The 16,250-nt window shown below is 50.2% G+C and overlaps 1 protein-coding gene across 1 annotated transcript in view; it reads right to left on the bottom strand.

Annotated features, from left to right (window-relative positions):
* The window catches only part of ATP2C2 (ATPase secretory pathway Ca2+ transporting 2), an 82,011-nt gene that overhangs the window by 27,787 nt on the left and 37,974 nt on the right, over positions 1–16,250 (bottom strand). The window contains exons 4-7 of the mRNA XM_060083249.1: positions 13,017–13,106; positions 11,721–11,756; positions 11,555–11,616; positions 7,351–7,459 (exon numbers count right to left, since the gene is read on the bottom strand). Of these exons, the coding sequence (XP_059939232.1) occupies positions 7,351–7,459; positions 11,555–11,616; positions 11,721–11,756; positions 13,017–13,106 (297 nt within the window). The remainder of the gene's footprint in view (positions 1–7,350; positions 7,460–11,554; positions 11,617–11,720; positions 11,757–13,016; positions 13,107–16,250) is intronic.

Here is a 16,250-nt window from a genome sequence, read left to right as displayed (position 1 = left end):
TTTTATCTTTGGCCGCATTGGGTCTTTGTTGCTGTGCGCAGGCTTTCTCTAGTTGCAGTAAGCGGGGGCTACTCTTTGTTGCGGTGCGTGGGCTTCTCATTGCTGTGGCTTCTCTTGTTGTGGAGCACGGGCTCCAGGCGCACGGGCTTCAGTAGTTGCAGCATGTGGGCTCAGTCGTTGTGGCTCACAACCTCAGTAGTTGTGGCGCACGGGCCCAGCCGCTCTGCAGCATGTGGGATCTTCCCGGACCGGGGCTCAAACCCGTGTCCCCTGCATTGGCAGGCGGATTCTTAATCACTGTGCCACCAGGGGAGTCCCACACAAGGCTTATCTCTCAATCCTCACAGATTCCATGAGAGATGCTATTATTTTCTCCTCTCTACATGTGGGGTAACTGAGGCACGGAGTGATTAAGAAATGTGCTCAAGTTTACACAGCTACTTAGTGGCAGAGCAGAGGTCTGAACCAAGGCGATGGCTCCAGAAACTGCACTCTTAACCCCCTTGCAAAACTGACCACAGGCCCAGTAGGTATCACTCAAGAGGTGAGTCTCCTGTGGCCAGAACTGTGCCAGGTACCACCGAGGACAGGCAAGGCATCGGGGTGGGCTCTGCCCCTAAGGACCTTCTCATTTAAGCAAAATCGAGCAACCGAGAGAGAGAAGCCACCTTTCTGCAAACTCACAAAAGAACAGTTGGATCAGGGTTTCTCAAATAGACGTCTGTGAGTGCTCCATGATTCCGAAAGTTTACAATTCAATAACAGTCCTTAAAAAATAGTCACACTCGGGCTTCCCTGGTGGCGCAGTGGTTGAGAGTCCGCCTGCCGATGCAGGGAACACGGGTTCGTGCCCCGGTCCGGGAAGATCCCACATGCTGCAGAGCGGCTGGGCCCGTGAGCCATGGCCGCTGAGCCTGTGCGTCCGGAGCCTGTGCTCCGCAACGGGAGAGGCCACAACAGTGAGAGGCCCGCGTACCGCAAAAAAAAAGAAAAAAAGAAAAAGTCACACTGCCACGGGACCCCAGTCCCCAAGGCTGACAGGGGCCACCACTTGTCTAGTAGTGCCCACCTCCCCTTCCCCCTTCCTAACAGAACCCCATGGTGCTGGGAGTGATGATATGCCCCCCAGCGCACCCCCAACCCTATTTCCCAGCTTCCCTGGCAGCTCACGGTGTCTCCCCGTCTGGACAATGGGATGAATGGTCTTGGGGAAGATCTTTGAAGGTGGCTGAGCTGACAGGCCCTCTCGTCATGTGAGAGAGGAATAAATCCCCGTTCAAGCCCATCCATCTACTTTAATCTGTTACCACAAACAACTACAAACTGATCTAGAGTTTGTGTTTGTGTTTTTTATCCCCAGGACATCAAATGAGCTCGTGGGGCAGCTCCTAACCCACAATGAAAGAAGAAATGGGAGAACTGAGTCACCCAGCACCACCAGCTGCTGACTCCACAGGCCCCGGGCAGCAGAAACTGGCACATCTCCATGGCAAGCAGGGATTTCGTTTCCAAGACACTGTCTAATGGGACATGATAATCACACGAATAAGTTGTAACTTACTTACTTTGAAGCACAAGGAATTTGTACCTAACTTGATGTTTGTTACATTTAAGTAACACTGTAATAAAAATAATAGACAACACTGGAAGGCAACCCTTCCACTGGCTGAGTTTGAGAGATGAGGTTAGAACAACCTGCTGTTCTATTCAGATCTAATCTGCCACAGAAGGTTTGGGAAACAAGAGGGTGGAGCGGCTGGTGTGGGGAGGATGAGCTGGAGAGTGTCCTGGAGGGTCTGGGACGTGAAACAGGCCTTGAAGGATGAGCAGACATTTGGTGGGAGAATCAGGCAGGTCTCTAGGGATGGAAAAGAGGGCAAGTTGGAGAACTGCTGGTGGGTGAACTTAGTAATAACAAGCTGCATCAGAGCAATGGAGAGAGGGGGGAGGTAAAGAAAAGACCGCTCATGTCCCAGCAACCCACCAGCACTAGAAGGACAGAAGCCCAGCACGCTGAGCACTGGCACCAATTCACCCTCTCTGGGGACAGGCTCTTGGGAGTAGACAGGGAGTGGACACAGGTGGGCACTGTCCCAGGTGCTGAAGCCATAGCGGGAAGGAGAGCTGGCCCTGCTCTCAAGGGGTACTGATTGGAAGAGGGGGACTTAACCCCATCAACGCAAGAGGGCCCAGGCAAAGAGACAGGAGGTTTGGTCCACCTGGGGACCCGGGTGGGGACCAGCATGACTGGACCAAGGATGTATGGAAGGTGTGGTTGGAACCCAATTGTGTTTGGCATTGGTTAAGACATTTGGATATTACCTGGTAAGCAATGAGGAGCCATGAAAAGTCTTGAGCAGAGAAGGATGGACATGGGGGAGATATAAAAAAAAAACATGTTAGACGTTGGAAGACGTAGGCCCGTGACACTGGGAGGGGAAGCATACAGTCCAAGGAATAGAGGCCAAGTGAAGCATAGTGTGGCTCTCAACAAGAGGGCGGGAGTGGGCACAGAAAGAAGAGCCAGACAGAGAGAACAAGGAAGCAACTGGCAGCAACTGGAACTAAGTAGACAGGTTTACTTGTTCTGGTTTTAATTCCAGCGTTTACACTTGTACAAGACTATGTGAATGCTAACTGCGTGCCCAAGAGCCCCCCTGTACCTCCATGCTGGTTTCCCAGTGGACCCACGAGGGCTAGAGACTGCTTAAAGTTCTTTTCCTTTTTTTAAAATCATATTTGCATATCTGTGATTTGGGAAGCTTTAGTTTTTCCACTTATAAAATGGATGAGTGAGGAGTTAGAATATCATTTTCCCACTTGTGTCTTGGGGAACCCTCTTTCACAGGGAGTTAATTGGTGCGCTATGGAGAAAGGGTTCCACGGTGAAAAACATTTTGGGAAACGTGGAGTTAAAGCCAGCGAACTGGTTCTCCTGAGTGCAGGACTTTTCAGGGCCTTTACTATGCAAATAGGTGCTGAGACTCTCCAAGCCTGGGAGGTAGTATGTGGATCATCTTGTGGGGTAAGTTTTGGGAGACACTGGGCTGGAAGGTCGAGACACTGGGCTGGAAGGTCGCCAAGTCTCTCCTAGTTCCAACCCTAACCCCTCCAAACACACAGAGAACCACATAAGCAGAACTCATTTTGACCACTGGTTTTTGCTGGTTAAAGAAAGACCAACTGGAATATAACCTGCTCGCCCGGTTTCTCAATTGGTCAAGTCAACAAGACTTTAGTGGATGCTTATTATACACCCAAAGAATTTTAAGTCAGACTCTATTCCAAGAAATTTGGAAATCAAGTTCTTGAAGCAAACAGAGGGTGATTAAGTGCTAAATAGGATGGTGCTAAGTTAAGAGTACAAGAGAAATTCAGAGAAGAAATACTGCTGTTGATGGTATGCTAATGCTAATAAACGTTTGCTGAGTGCTTGTATTTTCTCATGAAACATTCACAATTATCCCATGGAAAAGATGCTGCTCTGATCTCTACTTTACAGATGAGATAACTGAGGCCCTGAGAGCTTAAGAAACTTGCCCAAGGTCCCAAAGGCTAGGTTGTGGTGGAGATGAATTCTAGTGCATTTTCTGAGCTCAGGCTTCCGTTCTCTCAGCAGACTTAGGGATGGGGCAGTGGGGGCAGGCCAGGCTGTGAGCAGTCAGAGGGCGGAGCTTCCAGGGCAGTAGGAGGCCCATGAACACAGAGCCTGGGGAGAGGACCCTATGAGGGGATGCTGGATGGATAAGATGGGGGGAGGTTCCAGCTGGAACGACAGCAGCAGTTGCCCAAGCATGAGGATCTTTCACAGAAAGAACCCCATTAATTGGCAACACATTAAAACGTGAGGAAACAGACCTCAGCCAGCTGATCAAGGTCAACATCAGCAGTGATGGGTCATGGTGGCAGCATGCACCCTTGATGGGACGTGAAGAGAAGGCCCCTGTATCTCTAGGGTCTTCTTCCCCCAAACCCAAGTCTAAGCATGAGAGAAGTCTAATCAGACAAGTCCCGATTGAGGCACATTCTACAAAATACCTGACCAGCCCTCCTCAAAACTGTCAAGGTCATCAAAAACAAGGCAAGTCTGAGCCACTGTCACAGCCCAGAGGAGCCTAAAGAGACATGATGATTAAACGTAACATGGGACCCTGGAACAACAACAAAAAAAGGGCATTAGGGAAAAACGAAGGCAATCTGGTAAAAGCATGGACCTGAGTTAATAATAACGTGCCTCGATTGGTTCATTAATTGTAACCAAGGTACCCGGCTAATTTATGATGTTGACATTAGAGGAAAGGGTGTGGGATCTATGGGAATCCTGTCAACTATCTTCTCAATTTTTCTGTAAAGCTAAAATGGCTCTAAAAAATAAAGTCTGTTTTTCTTAAAAAGAGGAAAGGAAGAGAGAGATGAGACAAAGGTGCCTCTCTGAAGGCAGATGGCCAGAGAAGCAGGAAGAATGGGGCGCGGGGAAGGGAAGGGGACGCAGGTGCGGAGGTAGGTGTGGGTTTGGATGTATTGGAATGGAGGTGGGCAATCTGTCCATCTGTCCATCCATCTCCTACGAGGGGCCAGGCATTCTTCTGGGCCCTGGGAATCCAGCAGGGCCGAGACAGACAAACTCCCTGCCTTTGTGAAGGCACTGGCAATAAACATGAAAGCAAACAGACTTTGGAAGGAGCAGCAGGTACCCAGGGCAGGGGGGTGGGGTGATGCCTCAGGAGAGGGGTCAGGGGAGGCCAGTGAGAAGGGAACAGTGAGTTGAGACCTCAGGAATGAGAAAGGCTAAGTCATGCTGGTGGAAAGTGGGTTCTGGCGGCAGAAATGGCCCTCCTGAGTGAAGACACACTGCAGGCAGTTGAAAGCATCAATGCGCCTGGCTTCTAAGTCAGGGCTGGGCATACAGCTTGGGCCTCCTCTGCCTAGAACAGCTGATTCATGTCCATTCCAGGATGGCTCAAAAGCCACTGCCTCCAGGAAGCCCTCTGTGACTACACTGGGCCAGGCAAGTCTGTCCTGTTTGGGAAACCCAGAGTTCCCGGTGCTTTTCCCTCAAGTCCCTGCAGCAATCATGACCTGTCATGAGTAGATATGGTTTGTCTGTCACTCTGGGCAATAAACCCATGAGCACAGAGATCTCATCTGTTTTCTCCACTGCCTCCTCAGCACCCAGCACAGTTCCTGGCACATAGTAGGTGCTCAAGAAATATTTGTTAACTGAATGAGTGATGAGGATATGGGGAGGGGTGCCCTGAGGCAGGGAGGGAGGGCAGAGAGGCTTAGAGGAGGGCTTTGAGTGTGCTGGGCTGAATAATAGCCCCCGACCATCCGATCCCCCAAAGACACCCAAGTCCTAATCCTTGGAACATGTGAAAGTGTTACCTTAATGGCAAAAGAGCCTTTGCAGATGTGACTGAATTAATGACCCTGCAATGCGGAGAACACCCTGGATGATCCTGACAGGGCCTAAGTGTCATCACAAGGGTCCTTGTAAGAGGAGGATCAGAGAAGTGTCTGAGAGAAGGAAATACAAAGACAGAAGCAGCGGTTGGAGCAAGTTGAGGCCACAAGCCCAGGAATGCAGGCGGCCTCTGGAGGCTGAACAATGCAAGGGAACCAATTAATAGCTTAATTTGGCTAATTGGAACTAATTAAGAGCTTAATAGTGGATAAGAATATTCCACTGTGAGTAAACAAAGCTACTGATTGTTCAGTGGAGTAGCAAAAAGACAAAAAAGGAAATCTGTAGAGCGTTGGCGGCTGGCAGCCTTGAAAAAACATCCTCGTGGTGGCAACGACCAGGCACAATTTAATTTGACAGAAGCGGGTCAGGAAGAAAACCAGCTGAAGTAGGAAAGGAGTCATTTGGGGTTTAAAAAAGTGTTTCAAAGAACTGTTGTAGAGCCTGGTACTGATCAACAGTAAAATCAACTGCGGATATTTGTGATTTTGTCCCCCTATCAGGTGCTGCACAAGCAGGCAGCAGGTCTTAGCGTTTCAGCTTCAGGAGAACCCCGCGAGGTGGGAATAAACATTAACCGCCTTGATAGATGAGGAAACCGAGGCAAAGAGAGGGTAAGCAACTTGCTCCAGGTCACACAGCTTACGAATGACAGGATCCGGCTAATGCCCAGTCCCAGGGCACTAACCACTCGGCAACACTGCCTCTCTGTAGAGCCTGTGGTATATGTGTATCCTCCCTATCGGCATGGGGACTCCCCACCCCATACCTGGGGACTCCTCACATTGTGGGGCACAGCCCACCCCTAGGGGAGGCATGGACAACGTCACGTTGGCTTCCCCAGCCTTCCCGCACGTGGGGCTTGGCCACTGGACAATGGTTCCTCAAATGGGACCCACCTGCCCTGGACTTGGAGTCGGAGGCCGGATGCTGGCGGGGGGAGAAGCGGACGGAGAGGAATCCTCTCTGGTGCGGGGCACCTCCTACTCACCCTGCCCCACCTTGCTCACCCTTGTCCCTGCCCTGCCTGGAGATCTGAAAGCCAGGGGCAGAGGGGCTTGAAAGCCTGGGTGCCCTCTGGCCTCTGACTCTACTTCAAAGACTGGCTCAGGACGCTGTAAACACAGCTCCCCGGGGTTAGCTGCCAGCCTCTTTGCCTCTCTCCATTCCCCCACTCCAGGCCACCCTTCAAACAGCCTGCTATGGACCCTGAGAACATGTCCTCCTTAAATAAATGAATCAGGCTGATAACCTGGGCTTAACCCTTTATCACTAAAAGCTTTGAACAATTCTTACTTATTCCAGGGATCATAAAATAGATCACTCCCATCAACGGATCCCTCTGAACTTGATTTAACCTTTTCTCGAGAATCAAATTTATCTCGGAGAGCCTCAGGAAATGTTCTGTGAAGCTGTGACACCCTGAGACCCACAAAGGTTGGGTATAGAGCTTGCCCCACACCCGATGTCCCCAGCTGCGCTCTTGTAAAAGCTTGAGCTACTGTTTATGGCTGTGCGGGTTGTTCCCATCCTCGTGATTAAGTAGTCAGTCAGCGTTTCTCTCTGACATCAGTGTGGCCGTTTCTAGAAGCAACTTTTCCTTCATTCCTCAGCCCCACCCTGGTTTAATTTGCCACTGCAGTTTGCTATAAACTAGAAAAATCACATAACCACAATTTTTAGGCTTATACTTAAATGAGAATAAATAATTTGTGAAATGCCATTGGAGGAGCTTTATGCTTAAAATTAGCTTGCTTGCTCACTTCCTGTTTTATGTGCACACATGCCTGTGTCTGTGCACATGTGTGCACGAGACAGAGAGAACGCCTGCCTCTGAGAAGCTAAGTGTCTGCATGGCCCCTGGACCAGGGTCTGGGGCCCCTCACCTCTGTGAGACGGATGTCTGCAGGGATCCGGTCTCCGATAGAGAGAGACACGATGTCTCCAGGCACCAGGTCTCGAGCAAGAAGATGCTGGAGCTTTCCTTCTCTTATGCTGTGTTTGAAATGGGAAAAAGCAAAAGCACCCATGTTGACATCTCATTTTTAGGCACTTTGAAAAACCTGAGCAAAGATTACAGAAACACACTTTCTCTTTCCCTTATGGACAAACCCTTGTGCCTTTACGGTTTTATTATTTTTTAAATTCACCTATCCTAAAAGACTCTTGGGAAAGTGTATGGCTCCTAGGAGACCCTGAGCCTCATTTGAAAAGTGGGGTGACTACTGTTCACTCTGCCTGGAAACAAGGCTGGGCCACACGGCCTCCAGACACTTCTGCTGGTCTAGGGAAGCGATTCCTTAATGAAGCTGGCAGCTAGCGGCACTTCTGCCCTCAGAGGACACAGCACTCTGGTGTGCAGAGCCCGGCTCGGGACCTCAGGGATGGCAGAGGCTTGCCAAAGCTGGGAGGAGCATCTTAAGTGCTCGAGAAGCTGGGGACACCCCCTTCCACAGGGCCAGGACCGTTCCTCATGGCCATCTGCCGTTAGACACGGACGTGCTTCTGTGCACGGGCTCCCACTGGAATCCCACCACACGCTGCCCCTTGCCCGACATGGCAGGAGCCTCCCAGATGGACCTGTGCCCACCCGCCCCGACCTCCTTCAATTCATCCTGTACGTGGCAGCCAGAGAGCTCTTAAAGCACAAAATCGGATCACAACTTCCTCCTACTCCAACCCTCTCCAGTGACCTTGGAGTCAAACCCAGAGGCCCTGCCTCCTGTCACCCCGCCCCGAAACGCACCCAACTCCTTCTAGTCTCAAGGTGTTTGCTGACCTTGAATGCTGGAGCAGACATTCCCCTCTTCCCTGTTGACAGAATTCAATCTTATTCAGGTACTGCCTTTCTCCCCACAGCCCAGTGCTCTAGCGGGTGGGTCCTGAGTGGCTGAGACCATCAGGGTGATCCCAGCGCCTGCCATGACCGGCATAGGGACAGGCATGATCTACAACACTGGCCTAAGAGACAGGAGTGGATATTTGCTGGGGGCTTGAGAGAAAGTTTTTTTCACTCTGTACACACACACACACACACACACACACACATACACACACACAGATGGCCTCTTCCTCTGTTGGACCTTTTTATACCTGGCTGTGATGCCCGGAGCTGTGGCAGCCATTTTGGGATCATGAGGGAAGCTGGCCCAAGAACAAAGCTAACAAGCTGAGGATGGCAGAGTAAAGAAATAAAAGGCACCAGGTCCTTAGTGCCATCTTGAATTAAGTAACCCCACTATCCCCCCCACCTCAGATCCCTTACCATAAGACAACACAACTTCCTTGTGGTTTGCACAGCTGAATTTTCTGGGTTTTGTATCCAAGAGCACCTATCAGATATACATCTGCTCTTCCCTCAGCTCTTCCCATGGCTGGCTCCTGCTGTTTCTCAGACCTCAACCTAAAGGTCAGCTCCTCCTTACATGTCAGATCAGGGTGGCCTGCCAGCCAGCTATTTAAGGTTGTTCCCACACCTCCCCTGGTCACTACCGCATCTCTGTGAGGTTCTCTTTCTTCTAATTTTTGTGTGGCTTTGGGTTTCAGGGGGTCTTTTTGGCTTTAATGCACCTGCCACATTCCAAAATCATCTCATCCTTCACTTCATCATCTGCCTCCCCTGTCAGAAACGTGAGCGCCCCGAAGGCCAGGGCCTTCCCATCGCTTCGCCTGGGACAATATCTCCCTGCACACAGTAGGTGCTTAGTAAGTATTTAGTGAATGCATAAAGGATGGAGGTGATGCAGGAAGGGTCTGCAGGGCGGATGCTGTTCCCGATTTGTGACATGCATCTCAGGGACTCGGGGAGTGAGGCTGTGTCCCTTCAGTGCTCTTTCAACTCTACCAGCCTGTCCGCCTCCGCTGCTCTTGAAAATAAAAATATCTTTCAGAAGTGACTTCCAGGGACATCAATAATGCATACTATTCACCCAAAAGGCCGAGACTTGATATTTAAACTTAAGATCATCTCATCAAGCCATTTAAATCATAGATGCTTCCGTCTGCTTATAGGATTACGTCACACATCACACATCTGGATTTCTGACAGCCTTGTTCATCCAGTCATTAGGCCCAGACGTTTTTACCGCCCCCCGATGAACCTTCTAGAATTGACTCCTCCTCTCTCATGCTTTCACATTGTGCTCTTTTGTTACTCATTATTCTCTGCCTGTTCTCACACACACACACACACGCGTGCGTGCACACACGTGCACACACACGTGCACGCACATACACACACGCGCACACACACGCACACACATGCACACACACACTCTTTGCTTGCTGTTTCCATGAGAGGTGGAACTGTGTCTCACTAGATCTTTCTATCCCCCAGCCCTAGGCTCCATTTTGCCAAATACACGTTAAGGTTCTTTCCCCCAAATTATCCTTCAGGTAATAGAGAGTTACTGTATGTTTAAATCCTTCCAAAGTACCTCAGATCACGAGATACTTTCAGTTACTTTCTTTTGAGCAACAACGTCTATTTGGGAAAGACACGTGACTTTAAAACAACCTCAACGGACGCTAGCAGGAGTAAGGGAAAAGACCTGGGCCTTTTCCGAAAGAGTTTCTTTTTTTTTTTTTTTTTTTTTGCTGTACGCGGGCCTCTCACTGCCGTGGCCTCTCCCGTTGCGGAGCACAGGCTCCGGACACACAGGCTCCGCGGCCATGGCTCGCGGGCCCAGCCGCTCCGCGGCACGCGGGATCTTCCGGGATCGGGGCACGAACCCGTGTCCCCTGCATCGGCAGGCGGACTCCCAACCACTGCGCCACCAGGGAAGCCCAAGAGTTTCATTTTTACAGGGAAAATAACATAGGGATGACTGATACACTAAAAAATTAAATGGACAAAAAAAACCAAGCCTAAAACATTCTCCCGGGCCTTCCCTGGTGGCGCAGTGGTTAAGAATCCGCCTGCCAATGCAGGGGACACGGGTTCGAGCCCTGCTCTGGGAAGATCCCACATGCCGTGGAGCAACTAAGCCCGTGCGCCACAGCTACTGAGACTGCTCTCTAGAGCCCACAAGCCACAACTACTGAGCCTGCGTGCCACAATTACTGAGCCTGCGTGCCTAGAGCCTGTTCTCTGCAACAAGAGAAGCCACAGCAGTGAGAAGCCCGCACACCGCAATGAAGAGCAGCCCCCGCTCGCCGCAACTAGAGAAAGCCCACGCGCAGCAACGAAGACCCAACGCGGCCAAAAATAAATAAATAAATAAATTAATTACAAAACAAAAACAAAAACCAACCTTCTCCCTTCTGCCTCTGCGGCTCCCTTTACCACGGCGGCAACCCCTGCACAGCCTCTACGCTGAGCTGTCCGAGCTGCAACCACTAGCCTGTGAGGCTACTTGAATTCAAGTTAAATAAGATGAAGACTTCAATTCCTTGGGTGAAGTCCTCAGTAGCTATATGGGACTAATGATGCCTTCCCAGGCAGCACACATGATAGAACATTCCAGAAAATCCTATGGCACAGCACTGTGCTCAGCAGACAGGCCCAGGAGGAATGGGGAGACATTTTCGTCTTTCTTTTTTCCTTTTTAAATGTCTTTGGGGAGGGCTGTGTGATAACCAAATGGCAAAGCAGCAATGTCCGGGCAGGAAAGAGGCTGGCGGGCAGCTGAGCAAATGGCCGGAGTTCATGACTGAGTTGTCCACCCCCTTCAGCCAGAGTTCTGGTGCCTCAGCTTGTTCAAGCCCCGCCTCTCAGCCTCTTCCGATCCCCACTTTAAGAATCCAGTGAAAATTCCGAATGCCTCCCTAGGAAAAACGCACACATCTTTTGTGCACTTTATCACAAGTTTTGTGGACTACCCTCTCCCCAAAGCCATTCCCGTCACCCGTGGCCCCCAGGCTGGGCACCAGGCTTAAGACAGCAGTGACAGAGTGGAGGCCCAGAGAGGGTGAATGACACACCCAAGGGCATGTAGCAATCAGCTGGCAGGGCAGAGACCAGCTTTCCTAACCCCCAGTAAGACATGCTTCTCCCATATCACATTACAAAGGATATAAATATTGCCAAACTCACCAGCCCACTGGCTCCTCTGATGAACCAACAAGTCCCAGGGGGGGTCTCTGACTTACCAGTTACATTCGGGAGGCACCAGCTTGGTCAGCTCTTCCAGAGATTTCTCCGACCTGTACTCCTGGCAGGAAGCATGTGAAACGTGGTGTTTAAGAGGGAGGCTTCCACAGAGCTCCCATCAGCCCGGGTGACCCCGCCCAGGACCTCAGGACACACATTACACACCTGGATGAAGGCCACGGTGACCACAATCAGCACGGCCTAGGGGGCAAACGGGAGGGGACGTTAACACCCAACTGCCCAACGACAGGTGAAGGAGCCCAGGGGAGGCAAGGGGGGGGGCATCGTCTTGCAAAATATTATTTCCTTTCTTCTTGCAAAATAAAAGCACTGTACAGAAATTTAGAAAACAGATGAGCCAGAAAACCACCTCCAGTTCCGGCACCTAGAGATTCCCATCTGGGGGTTATCCTTCTAGATTTTTCAGCATAGATACACTTACAACACAGCATCATCTAGTACAGAGATAATCGTTTATATCTCAACAGCAGCTAATAAACATCAGTCCACATCAGAAGATGCGGACCTAGCCTCAGGCTTTCGAACAGAAGCACCGAATTCCACTGCATGGAAGGAGTCTGTTTTTGTATTTTAAAAGACGGCACTTGACAGATAGAAGGAAGCAGGAAAGAAAGTCATCAAACTGTGTTCAGAGCCACATTTAAAAGGTCACATACTGTATGAGTCCATTTATAGGAACTACCCAGAACAGGTGAATCCGTGGGGACAGCGATGGTGGTTTCAAGGGGCTGGTGCGGAGGGGGAAGGAGAGCGTCTGCGTAATGGGTACGGGGTCTCTTTTAGGGTGAGGAAAACATTTTGGAACTGGACACAGGTGGTGGTGGCACAACACTGTGAATGTAGTAAATGTCCCTGAATGATTCACTTTAAAACAGCTCATTTTTTACATTAAAAAAACACATTTTTTTTAAAGGTGCCCAACGGTTCTCTCTGTGTAATGATTACGAACAATGATTCTTGTTTTGTTTCGTTTTTGTTTTTTTTGGACGCACCACACGGCACGTGGGATCTTAGTTCCCTGACCAGGGATCGAACCCACGTCCCCCTGCCGTGGAAGCACAGAGTCTTAACCAGTGGACTGCCGGAGAAGTCCCCGAGCAATCATTCTTTGTACTGCGCCCACAGCCAGGATCCAGCAATTCCACCCAGGGGTCACAGGGGAGGAGTTCATTACAACATTGTTCCTGACGGCAAAGAACTAGAAGCCACCAGCGTAACCGCCAAGAGAGCGACAGCCAAGGAACCAGGACGCCCTCCTTGCGGGTAGAGAAGGATGTGGATTTCCTGTCCTTTCTTTCTGTTGTGTTTTCTTTTTCTAAAAAAAATCTACAGCCAAACTCTTTTTTCCTTGCATAGCAAAGACAGGCACAGACTCAGCAAGCCCCTTGGCAGCTGGGTCTGGGATCAGGGCGCTGCCCCCCCCCCACGGGGTGCACTCACCATGGCGATGCTGATGGCATCCTCGTACTTCTTTGTGAGGATGCTCACCAAGGCAGAGGCCAGAAGCAGCAGGATCAGGGGGTTCTTAAACTGAAAAATGAACACAGGGCAGGGGGATCTTTTCTAGGCTCACAGAGATCAGAGGCTGGGCTTTCTCCAGTGTAGCAGCGTCAGCTCTTCACTCACAGCCCGCTTCCAGGCCAACCCTCCAGTGATCCGAGGGCTAGGAGAGGAGGAGGACCACCGCCACCCGATGGTTCTCCTCCACCTGAAGACCCACCACTGCAGTTTCACTGACATCAACTTCCTGGGGTCATCCTGACACTGTCCCTGTCAAGACGCCAGCCCTGGCCCTGCCTTTGAGTTCTTGGTCTTGCTGTGCCACATCTCCACGATGCTCCAGGTCAGAATCTTCCCCTCTGATGGGATGCCAGCCCTGGTCCAGCAGGGCCAAGGGGTCCTCTCTCACCACACCAGTCCTGCAATCCTGTGTGTCCCAATGACAACAATCCACTCTTGTAACTGCCTCTGGGAGCTCCAGTGATGTCCCTCCTGAGAAAAAGTGTTCCAGAAACTTCCCAAAGGATTTTTACTTTATTATTTTATGTACAGTGGTCTTCTCTTATCAGTGGTTTTGCTTTCCACAGTCTCAGTGACCTGCGGTCAACTGTGGTCCAAAGATATTAAATGGAAAATTCCAGAAATAAATAATTCATAAGTTTAAAATTCTGTGCCGTTCTGTGTAGCATAATGAAGGCTGTGCTATCCCATTCCATCCTGCCTGGGATCCCCAACCAAACACATCCTCTGCTCCTGGAACCCAACCACTGACACCCTCGTGGCTCAATGATCCAGGATGACATGAAGCAGATAAGCCTCCCTCTATGTCACAATGCCTGCGTCACTCCCGTCACTTCAGCTCTTCATGTAGGCATTGTACCATCTCACATCATCACAAGAAAAAGAAAGGTGAGTACAGTACAATGAGATATTTTGAGAGAGAGAGAGATTAATTCACATGGCTTTGATTACAGTATATTGTTATAATGGTTCTATTTTATTATTACTGCTGTTAATCTCTTACTGTGCCTAATTTATTAATTAAACTGTATCATAGATATGTATGTACAGGAAGAAACATAGTATATATACGGTTTGGTACTATCAACTGTTTCAGGCATCCTTTGGGGTCTTGGCATGTACCCTCCACAGGTAAGGGGGGACTACTGTATCTGTCTCATTTCACACATACATTTCAATTGTTACAGACAAGTGAAAGGAGGCATAAACACAAACATATAAAAACAGGATCGGGGAGAGCAGACCAAAGATCAGGATCAGGGTGGGAGTCAAAATATCAATAAGAAAATCATGGTTGTTTAAATTGGGGTTGTACCTTTGGCTCTGAGCTTCCCAGCAGCAAAGGCAAAAAGGGAAATGTGATCAGATGTGTGATTTGTACTGCTGACGTTAAGAAGCACATCAGGGCCTCCCTGGTGGCGCAAGTGGTTGAGAGTCCGCCTGCCGATGCAGGGGATACAGGTTCGTGCCCCGGTCTGGGAGGATCCCATATGCCGCGGAGCGGCTGGGCCCGTGAGCCATGGCCGCTGGGCCTGCGCATCCGGAGCCTGTGCTCCGCAACGGGAGAGGCCACAACAGTGAGAGGCCCACATACCGCAAAAAGAAAAAAAAAAAAAAAAAAAAAAAAAAAAAAAAAAAAAAAGAAGCACATCAGCATCATGCCAGTGTGGTACATGAAGGGATCTAATGCCTCTCACCCCAGAACTGCTGTGTTTTAACTCCTCTGAAGGAGGGACAGGGCACTTTGCGGTCAGCTCACGGGCCACCTGGTGTCAGCCACCGCGTCTACTGTGAATCCTCAAGACTGAGCGACTCAAATGTATTTCACCTTCTTAGCTACAATTTTTCTGCGACTGTATCAAATTATTTGTCTCTATTCTCTGCTAGAATGTAATCTTCTTAAGCACACAGGCCATACCCATCCTGGGGTCCCCAGTCCTTCCAGGACCCAGAAGGGGATCTGAGCACATGGGGAGGCAGGCAAGAGCTCAGGAACCTGATAGAATTCCAGCTGTCTCCACCATGACGTCATTGACAGACCTCGAGCAAGCCTCTGACTTCTCCAGCCCCTCCCCCCGCCTCTCGGCTGATGGGAGGACTAAAGGGCATAAGGAGGGTAGAGTGACCTGCCCAGTGGGTGGCACACAGTAGGTGCTCAGTACCTGGGAGCCAGAAGGACCAAGACTGATTACAAAAGGCACTGGATAAACACTGGTCAAAGGGAGGAATCGTGGCTGCCTGAGCTCCAGAAAACGGTCCCTCTTATCAGGGCTCTTGATCCAATAGCTGGCCCTCAGGGCAGCTTTCCCATCGGATCCTCGCCAGGGCTGGGCTGGGCTGGGGTAGAGGGGGTCATCACACCTTCAGAGAGAACCACACCTCAAAGCCGGCTTGCCTGGGAGCCCTGGTGCTCCGGTCTGAGACACACTGGTGGGAGTCAACCCCAGGAGACCCGCGAAAGAGCTTCCCACAAAACCTTGAAACCTGCATCAGAGTTTCTGAGATGGACCTTATTCAATCAGCTACAGGCTTCTTCCCAAGAGTGATGTCTTCAACATGTAAATAAACTATGTATATCCATTTTACGGATCTCATAAGCCATTCCATGGGCATGAGTCCACAGATTAGGAAAAGGGATTAGATTTAAAGGGCACGCCATTGAAAAGCAAAGGGTGGGCTTTGTTTAGACCCCGAGTCTAACAAATCAACTGTGAAGAGGTGCCTTTGAGGCATGTGGGGAAAACCAGCTCTGGACCAGGCACTGGATGATGTGAATGAAGTACTCATGGTCTTACTGGGATAATAGTATTGTTGTTATGGTTTAAAAAAAAACCAACAAAAAAAGACAGTCTTCCCTGGCTAGTGGTTAGGACTCTGAGCTTCCACTGCAGGGGGCATGGGTTCGATCCCTCGTCGGGGAACTAGGATCCTGCGTGCCGCGCGGGGCGGCCATAAATATATACATACATACATACATACATACATACATGAATGAATGAATGAATGAATGAATGAATGAATGAATGGGCTTCCCTGGTGGCACAGTGGTTGAGAGTCCGCCTGCCGATGCAGGGGACATGGGTTCATGCCCCGGTCCGGGAAGATCCCACATGCCGCGGAGCTGCTGGGCCCGTGAGCCATGGCCTCTGAGCC

This window comes from Mesoplodon densirostris, chromosome 19 (assembly GCF_025265405.1).
Source record: "Mesoplodon densirostris isolate mMesDen1 chromosome 19, mMesDen1 primary haplotype, whole genome shotgun sequence".
In the NCBI taxonomy this organism is placed as follows: Eukaryota; Metazoa; Chordata; class Mammalia; order Artiodactyla; family Ziphiidae; genus Mesoplodon; species Mesoplodon densirostris.
The sequence above is the reverse complement of the archived record's forward strand: the minus strand, read 5'-3'. Positions and strand labels throughout refer to the sequence as shown.